Genomic DNA, 12,002 nt, shown 5'->3' with positions numbered 1-12,002 from the left:
ATCGGCCACCTCCATCTTGACGCATTAATCCGTTGGATGCGGGTCGCCACACTTTTTGCAGAGCGGCTTCATGCGGCAGTTCCGGTTGCCGTGTCCAAAGTTGAAGCAATTTGTGCACTGGCCGCGGTGCAATGGCCGATATTGCTCCCAGTCAACGACGGTGTAATTTATAACGCTGAACAGCTTCAGGTCCTTCCACGTGGTGGATTCGTGCTCCAGATGGACCAGGCAAAGCTAGTCGCGATATTTTCTCTCCTTGTGGTGACAAGCAATCTTGTGCACGGCCACTGGCTTCAGGCCGCAACTTTCGAGTTCTGCATGGAGCTCGTTCTCCTTCATATCATGGAGTCCTCACAGCAAAGCTTTGAACAGCTTCGTGCCGGGAGGGTCATGAGTGTTGTACTTATATGTGTGGGCCTCGATGAACTCCACGACGGATTGATTATTTATTATTTATTCAGACTAAGGCCGGAGTGGCCTGTGCGGTATATGGCTATGGCTACATGTCGCCAACCACGCAGTCTACGGAGGGTCCGCAAGTCATCTTCCACCTGATCGATCCACCTTGCCCGCTGCGCACCTCGCCTTCTTGTGCCCGTCGGATCGTTGTCGAGAACCATTTTCACCGGGTTACTGTCCGACATTCTGGCTACGTGCCCGGCCCATCGCAGTCGTCCGATTTTCGCGGTGTGAACGATGGATGGTTCTCCCAACAGCTGATGCAATTCGTGGTTCATTCGCCTCCTCCACGTACCGTCCGCCATCTGCACCCCACCATAGATGGTACGCAGCACTTTCCTTTCGAAAACTCAAGTGCGCGTTGGTCCTCCACGAGCATCGTCCAGGTCTCGTGTCCGTAGAGGACTACCGGTCTAATTAGCGTTTTGTAGATTGTCAGTTTGGTACGGCGGCGAACTCTATTCGATCGGAGCGTCTTGCGGAGTGCAAAGTACGTACGATTTCCAGCCACTATGCGTTTCCGAATTTCTCTGCTGATGTCATTTTCGGCAGTCACCAGTGAGCCCAAGTACACAAATTCTTCTACCACCTCGATTTCGTCACCACCGATGCAAACTCGCGGTGGGTGGCTCACATTGTCTTCTCTTGAACCTCTGCCTATCATGTACTTCGTCTTCGACGTATTGATGACTAGTCCGATCCGCTTAGCTTCCCTCTTCAGTCTGATGTAGGCTTCCTCCATCTTCTCAAAGTTACGTGCCATAATATCTATGTCGTCGGCGAAACCAAATAGCTGGACGGACTTATTGAAAATTGTACCACTCGTGTTAATCCCTGCTCTTCGTATTACCCTTCCAAAGCGATGTTGAATAGCAAACACGAAAGACCATCACCTTGCCGTAACCCTCTGCGGGTTTCGAAGGGACTCGAGAATGCCCCTGAAACTCGAACTACGCACATCACCCGATCCATCGTCGCTTTGATCAATCGTGCCAGTTTATCCGGAAAGCCGTGTTCGTGCATTAGCTGCCATAGCTGGTCCCGATCGATTGTATCATATGCGGCTTTGAAGTCGATGAATAGATGATGTGTGGGCACGTTGTATTCGCGGCATTTTTGCAGTACTTGGCGAATGGCGAACACCTGGTCCGTGGTGGAGCGTTCGCCCATAAAACCCGCCTGGTATTGCCCACGAACTCCCTTGCAGCTGGTGCTAGTCGACGGCATAAAATTTGGGAGAGTACCTTGTAGGCGGCGTTCAGCAATGTGATTGCGCGGTAGTTGCTACAATCCAGCTTATCGCCCTTTTTGTAGATGGGACACACGACACCTTCCATCCACTCCTGCGGCAAAACTTCCTCCTCCCAAATCTTGGTAATGACCCAGTGCAGCGCTCTAGCCAGTGCCTCACCACCGTGTTTAAATAGCTCTCCTGGTAGTTGGTCAACCCCAGGGGCTTTGTTGTTCTTCAGCCGGCCAATCTCCTCCTGGATTTCCTGGAGATCCGGAGCCGGTAGAATTATGTCCTGCGCGCGTTCTCCCAGGTCCATCACCATACCGCCATCTTCGTCTGCCACATCGCCATTCAGGTGCTCTTCGTAGTGCTGCCGCCACCTTTGGATCACCTCACGCTCGGTCGTAAGAAGGTTCCCGTTTATGGCCTTCCATCTATCAGGCTGTGACACGTTGCTCTTATGTGAATAGTTCAACTTCTTATAGAACTTCCGTCTGTTAATAGCGCGGTACAGTTGCTCGTTTCTTCACGGTCTCGATCTTCCTGCTGGCGCTTTTCCTCCGGAAAATCGAGTTTTGTCTGTTCCGCGCCTGTTTATATCGTGCCTCGTTCGCCCTCGTGCGGTGTTGCAGCAATCTCGCCCATGCTGCATTCTTCTCTTCCACTAACTGCTCACATTCGCCGTCATACCAGTCGTTTCTCTGATCCGGGGGCACCGTGCCTAGTGCAGCGGTTGCGGTGCTACCAATGGCGTATCGAATATCTCTCCAGCCATCTTCAAGAGACGCTGCGCCTAGCTGCTCTTCCGTTGGAAGTGCCACTTCCAGCTGCTGCGCGTATTCTTGGGCTAGTCTACCGTCTTGTAGCCGCCCAATGTTAAGCCGCGGCGTCCGACTTCGACGCGTGTTGTACACCGTCGAGAGTTTTGAGCGCAGGCATACTGCAACGAGGTAGTGGTCGGATTCAATATTCGCACTGCGGTAAGTGCGGACATTCGTGATGTCGGAGAAGAATTTACCGCCGATTAGAACGTGATCGATTTGGTTTTCCGTTTCTTGGTTAGGTGATCTCCATGTGGCCTTGTGGATATTGTTGCGGGGAAAGAAGGTGCTTCGGACTACCATTCCGCGGGAGGCTGCGAAGTTTATGCATCGTTGGCCGTTGTCATTCGATACGGTGTGCAGACTATCCGGTCCGATGACCGGTCTATACATTTCCTCCCTTCCTACCTGTGCGTTCATGTCACCGATGACGATTTTAACGTCCCGCAGTGGGCATCCATCGTATGTCTGCTCCAGCTGTGCGTAGAACGCTTCTTTCTCGTCGTCGGGTCTCCCTTCGTGTGGGCAGTGCACGGTGATGATGCTATAGTTGATGAAACGGCCTTTAATCCTCAGCTTGCACATCCTTGCGTTGATTGGCTGCCACCCAATCACGCGTTGGCGCATCTTACCCAGCACTATGAAGCCGGTTCCCAGCTCGTTGGTGGTGCCACAGCTTTGGTAGAAGGTAGCCGCTCGATGCCCGCTTTTCCACACTTTCTGTCCTGTCCAGCAGATCTCCTGCAGCGCCACGACGTCGAAGTTGCGGGGATGTAATTCATCGTAGATCATCCTGTCGCAACCTGCGAAACCTAGCGACTTGCAATTCCATGTTCCAAGCTTCAAATCGTGATCCTGTATTCGTCGCCTAGGTCTTTGCCGATTATATCGAGTCGCATTATCTCTTATATTGTTCGTAATGATTGGTTTTCTAGGCGGCTCATTGGGCCTGCGCAAACCTCCTGTCTCGTCGGAGGGCCGTCGTGTCAGGGCTGTTTAGCGTCCCACCTAACACCAGGACTTGGGCTTGTGCGCTTTGAGCGGCACACGGTCGCTTTGGTGGGGCCTACTTGCGGATACATGCAGCTTTTTATAGAGGTTTAACAGGGCCCACTGTCAAACCCCACCACATCCTAGGCAAGCCCCACAACTCGCAGATGGCCTGGGGAGGGATCGTCAAGCCCTTGGACATAGTCCCTGCTGCCCAAATTGATGATGGATTGATGATGGTCCTTGTTTGTCGGCATCACTTTCACGTACTCGCTGAAGAGCACACATCAATTTTCGGACGCAAATCCGGCAGGTCGCCCTTCACAAACACAAGCAGGCACTTCTCCATCTGCTCTGGTTGCACCTGCGGCAGCTTCGATTGCTGCTTCTTGCGCTTTTTTCCTGGTGGATTGCCGGCGACAAAACGACAAAAAGACGTTGCATGAGAGTAGATGAGAGAGTAGACCATATTAAGAGTCGTTTGACATAATGGCCATTCGCCATAACTCACATGAGATACCGAATAATAGGCTCTTTAGTGTAATAATCATTCAGAATAACACAAACCTGTAACCGAATTAATGGCCATTTTGACAGAACTCTAAGAAAACAACTTACTTATTTTAATTTCTGCTTACCCTTTAATCTAATCTTGAAATCTTTTAGCCTTCTTATATCCTGGGTAATGATTGAATCAAAACTGAATGTCGAAGAGCTGCAAACGGAATGAAGAAGGGTAAATTACAGGAAAAGTGAATCAAAGTTTTGCTATCAGTGAAAAGAAATAGGGGAACTGCCCCGATCTCCATCTCACTGAACATATATTCATCTCATCTTGAAAAAAAAAAGAAATACAGCATCAATTTTGTCGGTTCTTTTTACCAATATGCGTGCTCACTGCTGAAAAAATCACAAAAATAAGAAACAAATCAAATTGCTTTCCATTGGGATGAATACCGGAGCCATGAGATGAATTCCCGGAGCAGTCTTCAGCAGGATTTATTCACTATTTTGCATTGTACGCGTCTGCCTGGTTTTAGAGAAAAATGTGTTATTTTGCTTTTTATAACTACTCGTTTTTTGCCCGGTATAAAGCAAAAAGAAATGTTTTGCCTTCTTTAAATGCTCGCATTTGCCCGGTACTAGGTCAAATTTCCGTTATTTTAATTCATCGAAAAATAGTAGGACTAGTATTTTTGAAGCTTCAAAGTCTACTTAGCATTATCGGAGGTGAATTATGAGTGCTTTACGGTAATATAGCAATAAAAACATATACGTGAATCTTTTTTTTTATTATCTCGTGAGAAGAAGTCGTGAAATCTCAATGACAATTGAATTTTCTGAACCGAATGTGAACTTAGCCTACGTAGATCTCAATTGAATAACAGAAATGTCAATTGGGTAGCCCGATCTATTCAATTCACAGCAGCAAACGCATTCATTCGATTGACTATTAGCGCATATCATGTCAGTTTGAAAATGTTTCGTGCATCAATTTATGGAACAATCTTTACCACAATTCGTAGACATATCAATACGGCTGCAATAATACATTTAAAATCAGGAATAAGAAATATGTTTCACTTGAAATTTCCCGTTTTTCCGACCACCAGTTTTTCGAATGGTGTGTATCTTAATTGACAGAACAGAATTTTTCAATTAAAGATAGGCACTGATCAATTGAGATGGAATGGAAAACGAAAGGGGCAAAAAATGATTGACTAGATTTACTAATCGGTTTTCAAATGAATGAAACGAAATTTATCAGCACTGACATGAACAACTTATGAGTTATGCCAAACGGCTCTCAATTTAACATCGCATACAAGTTATGCTTTGGGGTCTCCAGTGAGCCTTGCGAGCAAAGGCGTAGGATTGCCAATCCGAAGATGGCGAGTTCCATTCTCGGTCCGGTCTAAGAAGTTTTCGGGTGGGGAACATTCTCGATTCCCTGAGCATAGGGTATCCAATGTACTTCACTTGCCACACAAGGTACATACTCATGCAACGGCCAGCATAGAAAAATTTTCTATTAATAACTGAGTGGTAACGGAAATGGTAACAGAATACTAGGTTGAAAGCAGGCCAAGTTCCAGTTGGAGTATAGAGCCATAGAAGAAGACAAGTTATGCCTAATGGTCATTATGCCAAACGGAATACCGCCAATGTCACCTAACTTCAATCCATCTAAGGTTACAAACGAGGTTGATACTTCGTCTGCAATTTGAGTAACTTGACTTTGAGCCATTCAGCGTTGCACGCACGCAAGTCGCCTCAGTCTTTTTAACATAATTAGCGACAGCAATTTGTACGCCGATTTCAGAAGGTTAGTCCCTCTGTAATTTACATACTCTGTGCCCTTTCTTATACATCGGGCATATTGTGGGCTTAATGGTCGTACGATTAGCGACGTCGACCGTCTAGAGTCTAGACGCATGTGCTATGGAGTGAGGGTTCGATTCCCGGCCCGGTGAGGAGGAAACTTTTCGTGATTGAGAAATTCTTCACTGGTCCACTGGGTGTTATATGTCCCGTCCCGTCATGCTAGGTGTTAGGTGTTCAGTATGGACGACCTGACGGCGACGGGTGACGGTGATGGTGTTTCTGTCTTTTATCAAGCCATCCAACCAGCCGGTAGGTATTTATTCATCCTCCAATATTTTTTGAAAAATATGTGGATTGATTAATGCAGCTGTTCACTTCCAAGTTGAAGAAGCTCGAGCGCAATCTAGTCTTTTCCAGAAGCTTTAATGTTTTTCAGCCCAATTAGAACCTTATTAACCCTATTCCACTCCCTCGTCGTTGACTATGTCCATTCTGCTTATGCGTATGACGGCAGTTTTGGTCTAAACTAAACAATAGGAACATTTTTCAATCACTCACTTGCTGCCGCATTGTAGTAACTATTATAGCTCATCCCGCCTTTCATGCAACTAACGTTGTTTTTCCTTTATACCAATCTTCTTACAGAATGTCAAAGGACGATTTGTGTAAAATTTGTGGTTTGGCCGATGGGATTCGTATGTTCAACATACTTCATTTAAAGTAAGTTCCGTTTTTTTTTTCAGTCTAAAACATACGTATAAATTAAAATTTTGTTTTTAGGGCTATCACACCTCGTTTAACACTCTATATGTGTTTCGAGGGAAGCACATACCATGCCATCTATCTACACACTAATACAACATCGGAGTTATTGCACAACTTGCAGAAGATACCCGGATTCCAGGATGCCCTACAATGCTCTCAACCAGCAGACAGCAGCAATCCGTGGGCCTCCAACTACCAACGTGCCTTGAAAAATGCGGTCCATGGAGTGACCGGCGGAAACAAATATTCTAGCGTCACCACCAGTGATGTCCACACGTCCGTTCCGTCGCCCTCCTCTCCGATTTCCTCGTCGTCCGTTCCTACGAGGCCGAACTTGATGATCGTCGGGCCAAGTGGGGTTAACGTACTGTTGTCCGAAGACGTACTAAATAATATCAAAGATGAAAGTTTGTTCCAACTCGACGTGAAACCAAACGGGAATGTGCTTATGAAGGCGATTCCAGCTGCAGGCAGCACCACTCCTGGCAGCTCGGGGGAGAATGAAATGAACTAAAGAATTTCTATTACTTCCGTTTGAACCGGAAGTGCTCAACCGTTCTCTCTTGCAGATGGCGTTTTTTGATTTATACTCTGTTTAATGACGTAACTCCGTTACCTTGTGTTGTTTGACGTTCGGTGTTGGATGTACTTTTATCTGAACATATTTCACGACAATCCATTTAATGGATACATTTAGATAATTTCTTGTTATACCCATTTTAAAAGTGTTGCATGCATGAGCAAATATATATTTTTTATTGTTAATATCTTCAGTATCTTTTAGAAACTGAGTGACAGAAAGTCTATTGATTAGAATTAAGTACGCATTGTAAAGCATTGAAAAAAAATCTGCTAAATAAAATTAAGAAAAAATACAAAAAAAATCCACATTACAAAGTTTTTTTTTCAATGAAACGATATTTGCATTTTCCAGGGTAATCAGTTCAATCAGACTGTTTTGCGCTCAGTTTTGCTAAAGAAAAAAAAATGAAATTGATATTTTTTTTATCAAACCCTAGAAATATTGTCAGAATACTTTCTATATCGGCAGCAATTTTTATATTTATTATTTTTACACATTTAACCAGTTACAAACATTTTGCACAAGTATAATAAAAAGCGTATATTAAATCAAATCACTATTATCTTGTTAAAGTTTCAAGGTTCAAATCTCCAAAAAACAATACACATCAATCTAGCTGATAATGTCACCATGTATCATGTCAGTAAGCGATATAAGTATGCAAATTCGTCGAATAAAATTTAAGCACATTTTTTGATCTCACTGAAGAAAAGAAGAAAATATACAGAAAGTGTCGTAGAGAGCTTCCAAATGTGTTATTAGTCAAGCAAAAATTAATGCTTCATGCCTCAAGCATACAAACCAAATATAACGAGAAATGACAGCGTACTAAGAACGCGCTAACGCGCCGTACTAACGTAATCTGCTACTAACTACAACCGAAAGAACGGTCAAATTACAGAAAAATCGAGTTATAGTGTTGTACAGTAAAAAAAACTTGAACAATCAGTATCACAGTGCCATGAACTATTATTCAATGGCTCTGTAATTCTAGACCGAACAGAACAGTTGTGGAGAGTCTATCGTGTTTTGTCATTGGGCTTCCGATTTGACCCGAATGAATAAGTAAATGTTGTGAAATAACCTGAAAATAAATTATTGCTTAGGTATTTGTTTCCTTGTCTTGACAAAAAGTGTCAAACCACAGGCTAACGTTCTACCAAATCAATTCAAATACAAATATGCTTTTATAACTGCTTGTTAATTGTTTTTTTGTGCCTCGCCTGTTACATCTACCACCGATCAACCCAAGTTTGATAAACATAAGCAACACCTTTCTACGAAAACTCCGTCAACTCAGTCGTTGCAGTTGTTGATCTAAAGGCAGCTTGGGTTTGCTTCCGAGGAAACTTACCTCAGAAAAGTTATTATAGGTGATAGTTTTAACGTCTTAGGTCTTTTGTTTTTTCACATAAAGTACTTACAGGCGTAATTAAAGTTCATCTGATGAATGCAGTAAACACTTCAAAGTTATAACTTTAGACAGTAATTGAGTAATTATTATTGATGTTCCAATAGCTTAGTGCTGTATGGCCCCATAGATGAGTATTACTAGGCACAGTGATGTAAATCGGGACATACAGTTCCATCACTTCATGAATACTACATTTTAAACTCCAGTAATTCTGCTCGAAAATATTGATTAGGGCTTGGTGTGTTTTGTAAACAGGTGAAACATTGCATGTTCCTTCTTCCACGTTCAAATTATTAATATTTATGCCTGACGCAGAACAAGTGAAGCTTAACTTTTTTATGTGAATGATGTGTTTTGTTTTTTGTTTGGAATAAATAACTCCTACTGTTATGCTGCGAATAAATTCTTCAATGCAAAGCTATCCTTTCTTTTTTCAACAATTAAGATTATCGTAGCCATAGAACAGGTTGCATTTTGAGATGCAAGTAGAGAGCGTGTTCTGTCGATTAGGTAAATCGTAAGAGATTTTTTCATAAGTACAAATAAGAACCGGATCCCTTCATAATAAATAATGCGCACCCCCTACGAAAGGAATCACGTGGAACATAACTTTTACTCCGTAACAGCAGTTATTTTAATGTGCCTTACCGATATAGCCGCGACTATTGAGAAACAGATCCATCACATTTAAGAGAAACATCTTTCAAACAACGATAATATGATATTGACACACAAAACATTAGCAGAATGAAACCGTTTTTATCGAGAAAACTCATACCGGTACTATGCAGACATTGCATGTGATTAAACATTTTAAAATTCGTGTGGCACACACATCGCTACCGTAGTTGGATCAATTTTGATACTACGGATTCTGTTATTCTTTTATCTACAAACAATCAACACCACGTGTTTTCTAAATATATGTTCTTTAGACAAAATATATGTTATCTCAAATAAAATTGTAGTTGTAGTCGTGATATTCTCGCTGTTATTAATATTAATTGAAAGAAAACAACCAACTTAACCTTTCTTGTTTCTTTTGTTGATTTCAGCAGTCATGTTTACTGTTTTTAAAATAACTTTAATAATTTATAAGTTTCTCGGCCACACTTTTATATTGTCTATCCGGAATAAACTTGGAACGCTTTTTATACCGAAGTTGGGTTTTTCTCCAGATACAGGCAAATAAGCCAACTTCGGAAGTAGTCCGCTGGATTCGCCTAAAGATGTGCTAAACAACGCATCATTTAGTTTGACAGATAAAACTTCAGAAGAAAGTTTGGTTCGGAAGTCCCGACTTCCGAATTCTAAGTTGGTGCTACGCCGACAATATGACAGCTCACATGGCTAACCGAATTCGATTCAAGATATCAAATTGTTACCCCTTTGCAGACTCATGTTTATTGATTTCGAAGCAGCGTATTCAGTTGGTGCTGAGGTAGTGCTTGATTGAAGTTGTTGAAGAATTTGTTTAGCTTGGAGCGCTTGTGACATGTGACAATGACAATGACTTCCCATGAAGTGAAAATGTGTATTGCTGTTGCACATACAGTCGACTCTCTACATCTCGATGTTCTATATCTCGATATCTCTCCCTAGTCGATGGTTTCCTCGGTCCCTTAAATCTATATACATTCGGGCATTCTACATCTCGATAACCTCCCTTTCTCGATATCTCTCTATCTGGATGTGTTCTGATCATATTTTGTTCAAGATTCACTCGATATGTTCAAATTTTTAGGCTACTAGACCATCTTTGGGCAATAACAAACACATCAACAACAAGAAACAACATTCGTTTTGTTGTCGTTTTTCATAGCAACGAGCTTTTTTAGATCTAGTACCCAGTTCAATTCTCCTTCCATTCCTCGATCTCTCCCTATCTCGATGGTCCCTTCGATATCGAGATGCGACTGTAGTGCCTTCTACGGATGACATAGCCAGCTTGGGTCCTGCAACATGCAGGCGAAATAAAATTTGCTCTGTCTCTTAGATTCTTGCAGATAATGTTTCTATAGATAATGCTTTCATGATAAACTTATATAAACATAAAAAACACGTTAATAAAGGCAAAAAAGTCGCCATTTATGGGGATCAAGCGTAAACGTTGAATGAGGCGGACCGGAAAGCATTCAGAAGCTACGTACTATACTCGGTGCGAAACTAGAAAATGGTGTGCAATGCGTAGACGCATGAAATACGAGCTGTATCTAGTGCACAGCAAAGAACATATTGAGAATCGTATACAATAGGAAGACTTCAGTGGGCTGATCACTGAATGCTAATGTGAAAATAAGAATAGCGAAAACAATATTTAGCAGAGTACCAATCGGAGTGCATTCGGACTGGGGGACCCTAAATGTTCGAGGAAACTGGAGAAACACCCCCCACGACCGACAATGATGGAGCTCTACAATACGCATGGCATAGGCGTATCGACGCTATAGCTAACCAGTAGAGTGGGGCGTCATGGTCATTTTTCAATGGTTTTTCGAAGCCATTCTGGGTTCTGAACAACTGTGCAGAATTTGGACCCGATTGGTTGCTTCCTCGCTTTCCGCATCGCGTTTGAAGTTTGTGTGGAAATTAGTATGGAAGAACTTATATTTTTACATTTTTGCTTCTAGAGGTTTCAGTTCATCGTTAACTAAGTGGCACATTACGTTAAAGTATAACCCAAAGGATGCCGAAAAACTTTGCCGAAGAAGGCACGCTGCTGGAACGTCCACGAAAAAAGTTAACGCTTCGAAGATTGAGGGTTCAAACCATATGCAAAACATCGTTTATTCTGCCAGCACTGCCGAACTACGTAGACCAATAATTTAACTGAGTGTTATTTCAAAATAATTGATCATATAGGGCTTTGGAGCTAATGTGAGTTATCCGGAATCATTTCATAAAGAAAAATATCCGACAAGAAAGAAGATGGGTTTTGCCCTCCGACCATCATAGGCTGTCCGGTAGTGTTGGCAGAAACATTGATTTCTTGAATATGGTTTGAACAATCAATTTTCGAAACGTAATAACATTTTTTGTAGACCTTCAAGCTACATACCTTCTTCGGCAAAGTCTTTCGGCATCTTTTAGACTATATGCTAACGTATTGAGTCACGTGATTGATGATAAATTGAAGCCGCTAAGAGCAAAAATGTGAAAAAGTACGTCTTCCCATACTAATCTCCATGTAAATTTAAAACGCGATGCGGCATACGAAGTTGAACCAATCGAGCCCATATTTTGCACAGTTGATTGGGGTCCCAAAACGATTCAGAAAAACCTTGATCTCACTTGATCGGATAAAGTTTGCGTTTTTCCATACAACTGCGCCCCACTCTACTAACCAGGTATCCAGGTAGGTATTTACACATTAAATGCTATAGACATGCGACCCATGTGAGTTAGCAGATG

At 42.7% G+C, this 12,002-nt stretch overlaps 1 protein-coding gene across 4 annotated transcripts in view; it reads left to right on the top strand.

The window, feature by feature from the left end:
* Positions 1 to 9,571, top strand: part of LOC134211109 (alpha-globin transcription factor CP2) — a 139,384-nt gene extending 129,813 nt beyond the window's left edge. For all 4 annotated transcript variants that reach the window (XM_062687728.1, XM_062687730.1, XM_062687729.1 and 1 more), the window contains 2 exons: positions 6,475 to 6,549; positions 6,610 to 9,571. In XM_062687728.1, the coding sequence (XP_062543712.1) occupies positions 6,475 to 6,549; positions 6,610 to 7,108 (574 nt within the window). In that variant the 3' untranslated portion in view covers positions 7,109 to 9,571. The remainder of the gene's footprint in view (positions 1 to 6,474; positions 6,550 to 6,609) is intronic.
* Positions 9,572 to 12,002: the final 2,431 nt, after the last annotated feature.

Source organism: Armigeres subalbatus, chromosome 2, assembly GCF_024139115.2.
Source record: "Armigeres subalbatus isolate Guangzhou_Male chromosome 2, GZ_Asu_2, whole genome shotgun sequence".
Taxonomy (NCBI): Eukaryota; Metazoa; Arthropoda; class Insecta; order Diptera; family Culicidae; genus Armigeres; species Armigeres subalbatus.
This window is presented reverse-complemented; position numbering and strand designations above follow the sequence as displayed.